Source organism: Micromys minutus, assembly GCF_963924665.1.
Source record: "Micromys minutus genome assembly, chromosome: 19".
NCBI lineage: Eukaryota > Metazoa > Chordata > Mammalia > Rodentia > Muridae > Micromys > Micromys minutus.
Genome location: NC_137954.1, coordinates 53125469 through 53141004, shown reverse-complemented (window position 1 = coordinate 53141004; position 15536 = coordinate 53125469). Strand labels below are relative to the sequence as shown.

General features: G+C 40.1%; 1 protein-coding gene across 1 annotated transcript in view; it reads left to right on the top strand.

The window, feature by feature from the left end:
* Window positions 1-15536, top strand: part of RAB31 (RAB31, member RAS oncogene family) — a 122256-nt gene that overhangs the window by 68351 nt on the left and 38369 nt on the right. The window contains exons 4-5 of the mRNA XM_080932846.1: window positions 5507-5578; window positions 6981-7087. Coding sequence (XP_080788972.1) covers window positions 5507-5578; window positions 6981-7087 — 179 coding nt within the window. The remainder of the gene's footprint in view (window positions 1-5506; window positions 5579-6980; window positions 7088-15536) is intronic.

Here is a 15536-nt window from a genome sequence, read left to right as displayed (position 1 = left end):
GTGCCCCTCAAACTTACTCTATCAGGAAACTACTTCCCCTACCCTCAAACAGTTCCATGAGGCTATGTGTTTGGATAACACCCTTGGGTCATAGCACCTCCTGTGCCATTTGCTGTTTTTGAAAACCCTGAGTTTAGTTATTGTCCAGAATCTTGTAGGACTAAACCTAAATCTAGATTTTCCATTTTCTTATGATTCGACATTGAGTCGGTTTTTGATTCCTCAGTATAACTAGAATGAAATTTGGTGGGTTTGTGACTACCTTCATTATTACCATAAGAGGTGGGAGCCTGTCAAAGAGCTGTAGGACTTTAGAAATACAGTGTCTACATTGTTGCTGATGGCTGTTGTAGGGCTGATGGGGTGGCAGGCAGCATCAAGTGAGAGCTCACAGTTGCTCTAACTCTGAGCAATTACAGGATGTCTGCTCTAGATGCAAAATGTTTCATTTGTGGATAAGGCCTCCTCTAAAGACCTACATGATTCCTGCTGCTGCCGGCAGGGTGTGTGGGGCATGCTGATGTTCCTGGTCCATGTTGCCTCTGAGGGCCACGTGGACTTCCATGATCTGTGTTGCTGCCATGTTGATGTGTGTGTGACCTGTGTGACCACCTGAGGCCATGTTCATATCTGTGGTCGGTGCTGCTGCTGGCTGCTACAGAGGAAGCTTTATTTGCTGTGGTATCTATGACTGCAGATTCACAACTGAGAATGAGAAACAGTGAAGACTCCTGTGGCAACCTCTTACTCCCACTCCACTCCCTCACAGTTGATAGCTTCCGGCAGGAGGTGGGGAAGGACTCAGGTTCTTTAAGGACTTTAACAGGGAGTCTGACCATGCTCTAATGTGTATATGGGCAACACGAATGGGACTTGGTGTCCTTTGTTTTTTTCCTCTCCTTCTCCTTATCCCCTCATTCTTTCTTTCTTTATTTATTCATTTATTTAGCAGGGGCACAAGGGTAAAAGGGTGGACCTGGGAGGAACAGGAAGTATGATTGGGGTGGGTTATATGAAATTCCCAAATAATTACTAAAAATACATTGGGGGAAAAAAGAGAAGGAATACAGTGAGTAGCTGCTTTCCAGAAAGGTCCCACGACCCTTTAGCTTGGCCTTGAAGGTCCATGTGTTCAATGTCAACCCCAGTGCTTGGAAGATGGGAAGAGCTGTAGGAGGTGCCACCTGTCCTTATGTCACCGTGGCCTTGTCCTTGAAGGGAGTTTGTGGAATCCTGGCAACTTCTCTTTCTCGTTCTGTGACCCCTCATGAAGTGAGTGGTCTTGCTGTTGCTGTAATATGTCTCCTTAACTACAGGCTAACTCTGACTAACTGATGCTATGCTAGAACCCCAAAAACTCTGAGATAAAATAGCCCTTTTCTCGCAGTTGATTACCTCAGATACTTTGTTAGCAGGATAGGAAAGTGACTACACCTGAAGACCCAGTTCCACCTCTGGGCACATACCCCAAAGATGCTTCAACATATAATAAGGACACATGCTCCACCATGTTCACTTATGTATAGTAGCCAGAAGCTGGAAAGAACCCAGATGTCCTTCAGTAGATGAATGGATATTGTGGTACATTTATGCAATGGAGTATTACTCAGCGATCAGAAACAATGACTTTATGAAATTCCTAGGAAAATGGCTGCATCTAGAGAATATCATCCTGAGTGAGGTAACCCAGTCACAAAAAAACAGACATAATATGCAGTCACTGATAATTGGATACTAACCACAGAAAGCTCTGAATACCCCAGAAACAACTCACAGACTATATGAAGCTCAAAAAGAAGGAAGGCCAAAATGTGGAAGCCTCAGTCCTTCTTAGGAAAAAAAATGTATAGTACCCTCTCAGAGTGTGGTATACCTAGACCTTAAATCATTAATAATTCAAGATCTAAGAATGCAGCCTTGTGGCAATCCTTGGTATTTAAAAATCATTATGTTTAATCTTTGCGTACCAAGAGAACTTTGACTATTTCCATGTTATATTTTGTTTTATACGTACTTTATGCTCATTATAACTAGCAATATTTCAATTAATACTATCAAACCTTTAAAAAATTAAAAAATATTCATATAGTTTTATGAAAAAATGCTTTTAAAATCTGTACATTTATCTCTGTTTTTCTAAATAAAGTTGTTAAAAAAAAAAAAAAACTGACTACTACTGCATTCATCCACAAAAGCTGAGAAGTCCAGCTTGCTGAAGGCTGTTCCTTATGATGTAGACAACCATAAAAACAAACAAACAAGCAAACAAAAAAGTAGTTAGGGCTGGAGAGATAGCTCAGTAATTAAAAGTGGATATTGCTCTTTCATAGTTAAAAGTGGACATTGCTTTTTCAGAGGACCTGAATTTATTTCCCAGCACCCATGTTGGGCAGTTCACCACTACCTTTAAGTCCAGATCCAGGAGGATTCAGACATAGATACACAGACACACAGACAGACAGACAGACACACACACATACACACACACACTAAAAATGAAATTAAAAAAACCAAACTAGTCTCATGTCTAAAGAACATAGATAACCATCTCTTTGAACAGACAAATTGGCTTTGCAGAATTTTCTGCTGCTTCTAAATGGTACCTGGGCATTATCTGAACGCTAAAATTTAAAGTATATATTTTGTTGGGTAGTTTGTGAAGAGTTGGAATTGGCTGGTGTTTGGTGTGTTGGTTTCTAAATAGCCTTTTAAAGGAGGTTTTAATAAGAAAGCTTTTACCAACCTCCTCCAATTATGACCTTTATGATGGAAGAATTTTTTTGTGATCTTCCTGTCCATATTAATTCTGACCGCTTGGAGAGTAAATTATATCACACCAGTCTGTGGCTGAGTGTGTGCACTTCTGTTCTCATTGTGTGGAATAAATGGGTATATATTGTAAGCTAGAAATGATTTCTCTCTTTGCCCTTCACAAATAATACCCTTTGGTCAATGCATTATTGAGTTTTGGAACTAAGACATTAACTTTTAATTTATTAAAACCCCCTATGTCTTCAGCAATAAAATCCTTTAAGTGGCTTCACTAACTGATTTATTTCAGAGTGATTCCTTTGTGGGGAAAGGAAGAAAATGTAATGCATTGCATGCTGAGGGTTTTCAATAATTCATGAGACCCGCATGGTGTCAGAGCCCAAAGGGAAATCTCTGTCATGGGTCTGATTTCTGAGAAGTGGGGTTTGTACTCTTTAGCAGAGGCTGTTTTGAAAACAAGAAGGGGGGTATTCATCTGATTGGCTAAAAGGCAGCTTTGTATGCACCCTTTCTATCTTTAGCAAAGCCTGGTGTTTACAGACATTACTTTTTCCTCTGAAGAAATAAAATCCTGTCTGGTCTTGACACATGAGGAGTGCATTGACCAGGGTGGGCTGCACTTAAATCCTTAGAGCATAGCAGTTAGGGCAGATACAGCAGAGGGAGGTCTGTGGCTGTGACAGGCCTGTGTGGTATCTTCTGCAGTGAGACCTGGCGTGGTGTTTGTGGGCAGAGGAGAGTGGCAGACTTTCCCTCACCACATTTCTTAAAAGCCAAACTCCAGGGTGGTTTCCCTTCAAAAAGTGAGTTGTTTGTGGTCATTGCATCCTGGCTCCTCATGACGTCATCTGAGCATCCCAACGAGAAGTACTGTGTGGGAAATAAGAAAAATAAGTAATTTTGTTGTTTGCCAGAAACTCTACAGGATTCATCTTTCCTCTCCCTCCTTTATGCCCCCAATAAAATTAGCTGATTTCTAATTAATTTCTTTGAAATACTTGTGTGGGGGAGAGGACTTGTGGCCCTGCCACACCACACAGATAGAAGTCAGAGAACTTGGAGGATATGGTTTCCTCCTTCCACGGCCTGGGTTCCTGAGATTAAACTCAGGTCTTCAGGCTTGGTGGCAAGTGCCCTTACCTGCTGAGCCCTCTCACTGGCCCTGGTTTTTATTTTAACCTAAAATCATCTTACTTAATATTATCATGTAATGTATATGATATAGCCTTTCAAGTGTAAAAATGCCCAGGCCTTCTACTGCTGACAGTTTGGGATGATCTAGTATTTATATACCCATTGCTCTCCACCTTTTCATAGGACATTCTGTGCTTCCTGCTGCTTTTACACATTTTTATACTTCTTAGTGTGTCAAAAAGATGTTTTCCTTTAAATAAAAATTCCCTTCTGTTCAGGGGTTGTAGAACATTCTGTACTCTACATATGTTTTAGTCAGCCTCACCTAGAACAAAATGCTTCACAGCAGGTGGTTTAAAAGAACAGACCTTTTCTTTCTCATGGTTCTGAGGTACATCCTGGCTCACAGACAACCTCCTTCTTCCTGTGTCCTCACATCCAGGATGAGGAGGAGACCTTCTTCCTCTCTGTGTCATCCTCCAATCCTACCACGAGACTCCCTTCATGACCTATGACCACCATGACCTATGACCACCATGACCTATGACCCTCCCCCCAGATGTCATCACTGACAAGGATTGTCAACACTGGAGTTGTGCAGGGCACACAGACATTCAGTCCAGGATATTACATAGTGCTATGACGAACCTTCACATTCTTTGATTTTTGCTTCCAGTGCAGCATAGGGAAATGTCTTTCTGGGCCTGTTCCCACGCTAAAACATATTTCCTGTAAGTAGACTTCTGAGTCAGAAGGGATGCACATGTCAGTTTCTGCTTTGTCGTTCCCAGTGGCTTTGTGGGGAAGCACTAAATACCATCCCCATGTAGTAGATGAGGGTGTCTCTCCTTAGAACCACTCTAACACGGAATCTACAGCCTTTTAGCATTTATTGAATTACTAAGAACCTCATCATTTTGGTCCATGTTTTTGTTTCTTTTTTGTTTTTTCAATTAAGTTTGAACATTGACTGGTACCTCGTAACTCTTTGTCACTGCTGGCCTCTGCCAACAACTTTTTAAATTAAAACAAAACAAAAACAAATTAAAACTAGGTCCTCCTTCAAAATATACATGCAATGCATACATTCAGAGAATAGTTATTCATCTTATTCGAGAATGAGAGATTATGGTTCTTCACATTTCTGGGTTGGGGGCTGAAGCCCATCTGATGTGTCACCATTAGCTGACCTTGGTAGGCAATAAGGCTTTGCCTGACAGAACTGGCAGCCATCTGGGTCTTTGTTCCTTTCCAGTAGCTCTGCAAAGGTCTTGTGCTCTGATCTCTCCTAGGAACCTATCTTTTCGTTACCACTGTACAGTTCTAAGGAGACTAGCCTGGGTCAGTACACAAAAGAAAATTTACAGGAAGGCAACACTGAAAATAAATCTTATCTGGCTTTTGGCCCAGAGGAGATTTTACGGTCCATAAATTACAAGTGTATGTCTAGTAGGGAAGCAAACTTTATTATTTAATATTAAGTCCTGGAGAAATCTAAGTGTGTGTGTGTGGGGGGGGGGGTAGATCCTACATGGATGATGCAGAATAAAATTTTAATGTGTGGCTGAGGGATGCTTCGGATTTGTTTGCTTTTCAACAGTTCCATTCTCTGGCTCCCATGTACTACCGAGGATCGGCTGCAGCTGTCATAGTCTATGACATCACTAAGCAGGTAAGAATGTCCCCAACTTCAGATGCTCCGCTTAGTGACCATCCCAGAAACAGCAAAGCAGACTGCTTTGTGATTCTTGCCAGTACCCCAGGGAGACTCAGCCGTGTGGCGAGCAAGAACACTGAAAGCTACACAGCCAGGGTGTTTTGCTCACACAGCCACTTTGATTGATCCTCTCAATTACAAAAGCAATAAACATTTATCTGAAAGCTGACCTTTAAAAAATACCTATTTATTTTATGTGTATGAATATTTTACCTGCATATACATCATACACTACATGTGTTTCTGACCCAAACGACCAGAAGAGGGCACTAGATCCTTTGTAACTGGACTTGCAGATATTTATGAGTCATCTTGTAGGTGCTGGGAACCAAATCTGGTCCCTCTGAAAGAGCAGCCAGCAGTTTTAACTGCTGGGCCACCATTTTTCCACCCATTAAAACTGAGCTTTCCCAGAGGCCAGGCCACGATGGTTAGCACTTTCCTTGAGAACATCTTAAGTTCTGTGTGTCTTATCATTGAAGCTTATTTTCTGTTAGTGGTTCAATTGCACCATTCAGCGGTCTGAGGTAATATTTGTGTCTATAAAGGTAACTGTGTTTGTGCTTGTAGGCGGTTGTCTCCATTTATCTGTGCTTTGACTCTCTGTAGTCCTCCTTATCCAAGGTCAACTGCCCTCCAAAACTATTAAATGGGAGAATTCCAGAAACAAATGGTACATTTAAAACAATGTACCCTATTATTGTGATTACTTTGCTACTGTTTTTACTCTGCCCACTTGTTTGTTTCAACTCTGTGGTATTCCTGGGGCAGAAACAGGTTGTTTCTAGACTTGGGTTCCAAGTCAGTGTTAGGTGTCCACTGAGGACCTTGGAGTGTGTCTTCTGCAGATGAGATTGGCTGGAATGTATTTTGAGGTATATTCATTAACAGGTCAGTGTTTTGATTTGATGGCATTCGCCTGTCCCAGTCCCAGTCCCTCTGGAATGCTGACTGGTAGCTGGTTCATTGCTGTTGTATAGTCCATGAGTTCTGACAGCTTCCACCAAAATGTCTGTCCACTTGGCCTCTGCCCTAGAGGAAGGTTATGAGTAAAGGGCAAGCAGGACCTGAACAAACATTTTTCTCCTGAAGAAAGCCTCTGCATTTGCTTGATCCTGAGATCCTGGTTCTCACAGGTTCAAGGCTGTTATTTCTAGTCAATGGTGCTTACTGAAGGAAGTTACAAATGTGATTTTTAACTCCCTCAAGCTGTAATTTAGAAAGAGGCATCTTGGCCAATGTTAAGTAGCTGTCCCCTACAAACATTTTTTTCATTGAATTATATGGGGTTCATATCTTTACTGCTTTGAAATCTACTGACATGTCTGTTCAGTGACTCATCTTGTGTTTTGGCTAGGATTCATTTCATACCTTGAAAAAATGGGTTAAGGAACTGAAGGAGCATGGCCCAGAAAACATTGTCATGGCGATTGCCGGGAACAAGTGCGACCTATCTGATATTAGGTAAGACACATTTTATGTGTGTGTGTGTGTGTGTGTGTGTGTGTGTGTCTGTGTGTCTGTGTGATGTGTGTGTATGTCTGTGTGTGTGTGTCTGTGTGATGTGTGTGTGTGTATGTCTGTGTGTGTGTGTGTCTGTGTGATGTGTGTGTGTGTGTGTGTGTGTGTGTGTGTCTGTGTGTGTGTGTGTGTGTGTCTGTGTGATCTATCCAATATTAGGTAATATTAGGTAAGGCACATTTCAAGTATGTGTCTGTGATGTGTGTGTGATGTGTCCACACAACCAACACATTTTAAGTCTGTTTGTTTGTCTGTGTGTCCTGTGCAAATGTCACAGCTCCCACTAACAAATATCTCTAAGTACAGTTACGTCTTTGCTTGTGTTTAAACTTTCTGTGTAAAGATTGAACTGATTGCCTGAACTATGGCCATCAGATTATTCTAACAGAGTGGAATTGTAGGAGAATGATAGAAGTCTTATGGTTTTTATGATGATGAATAGTAAATCAAATGGCCTATGTATAGCACAGCTGCATTGACTACCCCATATATTGTCAGTCAAATTAATACCTTATTCTTCATATTAACATTACTACTAATATGATTTTAGTAACACTTTTATGTACAAATGGCCATGAGAAGTCTTGATATTGTTCACAATATCTGTTTGTTTTAGATTTTAATTTGAAGATGTGGTTCAGTCTTTATAATAATGTTACTATTTTGACATAATATCTGAATATGATACATTTTATCACCCCAGCAGCAACAGCTTATAGAACTTTCTTGACCTCCTGTCTCAGTTCTTTTTATAATTGTGAGATCAGAATACCCAAACTGATTTTTTTTGCCTCCACCCTTGTTTGTTTGTTTTTGTTTTTTGAATTTTTATTAGATACTCTCTGTATTTAAAAAGGAAATGTTATCCCCTTTGCTCACCCCACTCCCAACCCCCCTCCCCCTCTACTTGTCTTCACAAAGGTGCACTAGCTCCCAATCACCCTCTCCACCTCAGTGCCTTGGCTTCCCCTACATTGGGAAAACATGCCCTCCCTGGACCAAGACCTCTTCTCACATTGATGACAGACACTGCTATTCTCGGCTGCATATGCAACTGGAACCATGGGACTCTCAATGTGTGCTCAATAGCTGGTGTTCTAGTCCATGGGAGCTGTGGAGGATTTGTTGGTCAACAATGTTGGTCTTCAAATGAGGCCGAAACTCCCTTCAGCTCCTTCACCACACCCCAGCACCCCCACTGAGGTCCATTGCTCAGTCTGATGGTTAACTGCAAGCATGCTCAGCTGCATGACTCTGGCAGAGCCCCTGAGGAGGTATCCCTATCTGGTTTCTGCCAGAAAGCACCTCCCAGCATCAGCAATAATGCTTGGTCCAGTGGCTGCACATGGTGTGGGTCCCCAAGTGAGGTAGTCCCTGAACAATTGAGCCCCTATTCAGTCCCTGCTCTTCCACTTGATCCTGTACCTCCTCCCATGAGTGTTTTCTCCCATGAGAGTACCTTCTAAGAAGGACTGAGGTTTCCACATTTTGGCCTTCCTTCTTTTGGAACTTCATGAGGTCTGTGAATTGTTTCTTAGGTATTCAGAGTTTTCTGGGACTAGTATTCAGTTATCAGTGACTACATATCATGTGTGTTCTTTTGTGACTGGGTTACCTCACTCAGGATGATATTATCTAGTTCCATCTATTTGCCTAAGAATTGCGTAAAGTCATTGTTTCTAATATCTGAGTAGTACTTCATTGTATGTACCACACTTTCTGTATCCATTCCTCTGTTGAAGGACATCTGGGTTCTTTCCAGCTTCTGGCTATTATAAATAAGGCTTCTATGAACATGGTGGATCATGTGTCCTTATTTTATGTTGGGGCATCTTTGGGGTATATGCCCAGGAGTGGAATATCTGGGTCTTCAGGTAGTACTATGTCCAATTTTCTGAGGAATCGCCAGACTGATTTCCGGAGTGGTTGTACCAGCTTGCAACCCCACCAACACTGGAGAAGTGTTCCTCTTTCTCCACATCCTCACCAGCATCTGCTGTGACCTGAGGTTTTGATATTAGCCATTCTGACTGGTGTGAAGTTGAATCTCAGGGTTGTTTTGATTTGCATTTCCCTGATGACTAGGAATGTTGAACATTTCTTTAGGTACTTCTCGGCCATTCAGTATTTCTCAGTTGAGAATTCTTAGCTTAACTCTGTACCCCATTTTTTAATAGGATTGTTTGATTCTCTGGAGGCTAATTTCTTGAGTTGTTTGTATATATTGGATATTAGCCCTCTGTAAGATGTGGGATTGGTAAAGATCCTTTCCCAGTCTGTTGGCTGCCATTTTGTTTTCTTTACAGAGTCTTTAGCATTACAGAAACTTTGCAATTTCGTGAGGTCCCATTTGTCAATTCTTGATCTTAGAGCAGAGGCCTTTGGTGCTCTCTTCAAAAAAATTTCCACTGTGCCTATGTGTTATAAACTTTTCCCCATTATCTCTTCTAATAGTTTCAGTGTACCGGGTTTTATGTGGAGATGTTTGATCCACTTGGACTTGAGCTTTGTACAAGGATATAAGAAAGAATTAATTTGCATTCTTTTGCATGCTGACTGCCAGTTGAACCAACACCATTTGTTGAAGAGGCTGTCCTTTTTTCATTGAATGTTTTTAGCTCCTTTGTCAAAGATCAAGTGAACATAGCTGTGAGGGCTCATTTCTGGGTATTCAGTTCTGTTCCATTGATCTACCTGCCTATCTCTGTACAAATACCATACAGGGTTTTTTTGTTTGTTTGTTTGTTTGTTTGTTTGTTTGTTTTTTAATCACAGTTGCTTTGTAGTTTAGCTTGAGGTCAGGGATGGAGATTCCTGTAGATGTTTTTTGTTATTCCAGATGAATTTGCAAATTGCTTTTATGAAGAATTGAGTTGGAGTTTTGATGGGGATTGCATTGAATCTGTAGATTACTTTTGGTAAGATGGCCATTTTTACAATGTTGATCCTTCCAATCCATGAGCATGGGGGAGATCTTTCTACCTTTTGAGATCTTCAATTTCCTTCTTCAGAGATTTGAAGTTCTTGTCATACAGATCTTTCACTTGCTTAGTTAGGGTTACACCAAGGTATTTCATATTGTTTGTGACTATTGTGAAGGGTATCTTTTCCCTAATTTTTTCTCAGCATGTTTATCCTTTGAGTAGAGGAAGGCTACTGATTTGTTTGAGTTAATTTTATATCCAGCCACTTTGCTGAAGTTCTTTATCATCTGTAAAAGTTCTCTGGTGCAATTTTTGGGGTGATATAAGTATACTATCATGTTATCGGCCAATAGTGATATTTTGACTTCTTCCTTTCTAATCTGTATTTCTTTGACTTCCTTTTGTTGTCTAATTGCTCCGGCCAGGACTTTCAGTACTATACTACTAGGTAGGGGGAGAGTGGCAGCCTTGTCTAGTTCCTGATTTTAGTGGGATTGCTTCAAATTTCTCACCATTTAGTTTGATGTTGGCTACTGGTTTGCTGTATATTGCTTTTACTATGGTGAGGTATGGGTCTTGGATTCCTGCTCTTTCCAAGACTTTTAACATGAGTCAGTGTTGAATTTTGTCAAATGCTTTTTTTAGCTTCTAGTGAGATGATCATGTGTTTTTTTTTCCTTTGAGTTTGTTTATATGGTGGATTATGTTGATGGGTTTTTGTATATTAAACCATCTCTGTATCCCAGGGATTAAGCCTACTTGATCATGGTGAATGATCCTTTTGATGTGTTCTTGGATTTGATTTGCAAGAATTTTACTGAGTATTTTTGCATCAGTGTTCATGAAGGAGTTTGGTTTGAAGTTCTCTTTCCTTGTAGGGTCTTTGCGTGGTTTAGGAATGAGAGTAATTGTGGCTCTGAATATTGAGTTGGGTAGTGTTCCCTCTGTCAGTATTTTTTGGAATAGTTTGGAGAGTATTGGTATTAGGTCTTCTATGAAGGTCTGATAGAATTCTGCACTGAATCTATCTGGTCCTGGGCTTTTTTGTTTGGGGGGCTTTTGATAACTGCTATTTTTTTTTAGATTTTATGAAACTGTTTAGATGTTTTATCTGATTTTTATTTAACTTTGGTACCTGGTATCTATCTAGAAATTTATCCATTTCCCCTAGATTTTCCAGTTTTGTTGAGTATAGGCTATTGTCATACAATCTGATGATTTCTTGAATTTCCTCAGTTTCTGTTGTTATGTCTTCTCTTTCATTTCTGATTTTGTAAATTTGGATCCTTTATCTGTGCCCACTAGTTAGTCTGGCTAAGAGTTTATCAATCTTGTTGATTTTCTGGAAGAACCAGCTCCTGGCTTTCTTGATTCTTTGTATAGTTCTTTTTGTTTTAACTTGGTTGATTTCTGTTCTGAGTTTGAGTATTTCCTGCTGTCTACTCATCTTGGGTGTATCTGCTTCTTTTTGTTCTAGAGCTTTCAGCTGTGCTGTCAAGCTGGTAGTGTATCCTCTCTCCAGTTTCTTGTTGGAGACATTCAGAGCTATGAGTTTTTCTCTTATTACTACTTTCATTGCATCCCATAGGTTTGAGTATGTTGTGCTTTCATTCTCATTAGATTCTAAAAAATCCTTAATTTCTTTCTTTATTTCTTTTTTGACCATGTTATTATAGAGCAGAGCATTGTTCAGCTTCCATGTGTATATGGGCTTTTTGTTGTCTTTGTTGTTATTAAAGACCAGCCTTAGTCCATGGTGATCTGATAGGATGCATAAGAGTATTTCAGTCTTTTCATCTCTATTGAAACTTGTTTTATGACTGACTATATGGCCAATTTTGGAGAAGGTAACTTGAGGTGCTGAGAAGGTATATTCTTTTGTTTTAGAATGAAATGCTCTGTAGATGTATGTTAATTCCAATTGATTCATAACCTCTGTTAGTTTCACTGTGTCTCTGTTCAATTTCTGCTTCCATGATCTGTACAGTGATGAAAGTGGGGTGTTGAAGTCTCCCACTATTATTGTGTGTGGTGCAATATATGCTTTGAACTTTAGTAAGGTTTCTTTTATGAATGTGGGTGCTCTTGTATTTGGAGCACAGATGTTCGGGATTGAGAGTTCATCTTGCTAGGTTTTTCCTGTGATGAGTAAAAAGTGTCCTTCCTTATCTTTTTTTGATAACTTTTGGTTGAAAATCTATTTTATTCGATATTAGAATGGCTACTCCAGCTTGTTTCTTGGGACCATTTGCCTGGAAGGTTTTTTTCCCAGCCTTTTACTCTGAGGTAGTGTCTGTCTTTGTCTCTGAGATGAGTTTCCTGTATACAGCAGAATGCTGCATCCTGTTTATGTATCCAGTCTGATATTCTGTGTCTCTTTATTGGGGAAATGAGCCCACTGATGTTAAGAGATATGAAGGAATAGGAATGTTGTTTCCTGTTATTTTTGTTGTTAGAGGTAGAATTAATTTTGTCTGTCTTTCTTCTTTAGGTTTTCTTGCATGATTATTTTCTTGCTTTTCCTAGGGTGTAGTTTCCCTCCTTCTGTTTGGAGTTTTCCATCTAATATTCTTTGTAGAGCTGGATTTGTGGTCAGATATTGTGTAAATTTGGTTTTGTCCTGGAATATCTTGGTCTCCCCATCTATGGTGATTGAGAGTTTTGCTGGATATAGTAACCTGGGTTGGCATTTGTGTTCTCTTAGGGTCTGTATGACATCTGTCTAGGATCTTCTAGCTTTCATAGTCTCTGTTGAGATGTCTGGTATAATTCTGATTGGTCTGCCTTTCTATGTATCTTGTCCTTTTTCCTTTACTACTTTTACGATTCTTTCTTTGTTTTTAACATTTGGTGTTTTGACTATTATGTGTTGGAAAGAATTTCCTTTCTGTGTTCAATTTATTTGGAGTTCTTTAGGCTTCTTGTATGTTCATGGTCATCTCATTTTTAAGGGTATGAAAGTTTTCTTCTATGATTTTGTTGAAGATATTTACTGTTTACTTTTAGTTGATATTCTTCACCCTCTTCTATTTTTATTATCCTTAGGTTTGGTCTTCTCATTGAGTCCTAGATATCCTGCACATTTTTGTTTAGGAGGTTTTTGGTTTTTGCATCTTTTTTGACTGTTTTGTCTATGTTTTCTATGTTGTCTTTTGCTCCTGAGATCCTGTCTTCCATCTTTTGTAGTTTGTTGGTGATGCTTGCATCTATGACTCCTGATTTCTTTCTTGAGTTTTCTATCTCCAGGGTTGTCTCTTTTTGTAATTTCTTTATTGTTTCTATTTCTATTTTTACTTCTTTCACCTGTTTGGTTGTGTTTTCCTGTAGTTATTTGAGTGATTTCTCCTGGTTCTCCTGTAATTATTTATGTGCTTCTTCAAGATCTCCATCATCATCATGAAGTATGATTTTAAGTCTAAATCTTGTTTTTCTGGTGTGTTGGAAAATACACTACTTGTTGTATTGGGTGAACTGGGTTCTGATGTTGCCAGGTTTTCTTGGTTTCCATTGCTTGGGTTCTTAGGCTTTCCTCCTGCCATCTTGTTGTCAGTGATTATAGGTGATCTTGTTGTCTCTGACTGGTGCTTGTTTCTCCTGTGCTTCTGACGGCCCATGGGCTGAGGAAGGAGATTGCTCATGGGTGTTCTGCTCTTTGTGGGCAGGCAGTTAGTTCTAATGGCTGTGACTTGGTTCTCTTTTTGTGGGCTCAGGTGTGAGAGGTCTTGTGAGGTGGATTTGAGAGCTCAGCCTTCTGTGGACAGATCCAGAGTCCTGATGGTGGAGACCCAGCCCTCTCTCTGGGCTGGAGAAGACCCTTTTCCAGAGAGCACCATGTTCCCTGCGTTCTCTCCAAGCTGGGTTTTTATAAAGAAAAGTTAATTGTGCTTTGCCTAGAGTTTCTCAAATAGAATGCTGATGACTATATCATAGTACAACATGGCTGAGAAACAGAGAGGGAGCAGAGACCACCTGAATCTTTGATCATTTGGTGAGACAGGGGCCCAAGAAGATTTTATGGTTACCGTCACTCTTTTTACAATGAGCCATTCTTGCATGAACTAAACAGAACGTCAGGAGAACCACACTGATTCCTTCTGAGGATTCTCGCTTCCGTGACACGTCTCCATTCACTCTCCCACCATGCTTCTTGCTCATGATCCTTAAGGGTCACATCCATATGACATTACCAAACTGTGGCATATGGAAGGTGGATTTGGGACGTGGTGTCCTCATCTGGCCTGTTAAACTCACCATCTTTGTAATAACTGCCACTTCAAAGAGTCATGGATTAGTCATCCTTTCCCATGACAGATCCATTCCAATCACCAGTGGTTGTCTGAAACCATAGGTTCCTTTGTACTCCATGGATGTTATGACTTTTTTCTACATAAAAAAAAATCTCTGATGAAATTTATTTTATATAACAGACACAGTAATAAAGATTAAAACACTAATAAAATAGATTGGGATTGTAATAGTATATAATTTAAAATTTAATGAATTATTTGAAAAGTAATACATTTTCCATTTAATATATTTGGATTCAATTGATTGTGGGTAGCTGAAGCCCTGGGAAGACAAAACACTAATGGGGAGGCTTCTGTTGCAAACTTGTTTTTCCTCTGTTCCCTGGATCCTGAGTTCTAAGGAACACCTGTCATAATTGTCATTGGTATTCATAAAGAGCTGCCCCATGCTTCTGATTTTGATATCAAAACAGGATTAAACCAAAATTAAATGAGCATTGAAAATGAATCTTGCCGAAGTCCTGAAAGTGGTGTTTGGTAAATTACTCTGTTCCTTTGTGTTGCAAACACATTATGTCACAGCGCATCTGGTTAGTTTTTATCTCCATGAACTCCACTTAATCACCTGCTTTCTAGAGGTTGGGTTTGTCTTTAAGCTCTTCAGACTCAGACCAGATATATTCCTTCATTGTAATTCCAAAGCAGCTTTTTGGCCAGTGTTTCCTACCTTGGGTGGTAGGTGGGCTGAATTAGCCTTGTTGAAGGAGGCAGGTTCATCTGACACCTCCTTGTGATAAAGGGGAACTTTGACAGAGAAAAGTTCCCCTTTCTGTGTGTGTGTGTGTGTGTGTGTGTGTGTGTGTGTGTGTGTGTGTGTGTGTGTTGCGGGAGGTAGTCGGATGGACCAGAAGTTAAGCACTAATTGACTTCACGTTGAATGGGATAGGAATGTTTACTATAATGAGCTGAAACATAACTGAGATTAATCTTAGGAAAAAGAGACATACGAAGACATTTCTGTCCCTATGATAAAACCATGTCTGCCTTTAGCTCCGGTTTTTGGTATGTCCCAATTGGTCTGTGGAGAACCCTGGCCTGGCATCTCTGTTTCAGTTCTCTACATCACACAAGGAGCTTGTAGCACACAGAAGGAATGTCGCCAATACAAGATGAGGCATGGCGGGAGCTCTTGATGAGCGACAGCCTCAGATCAGCAGTCTC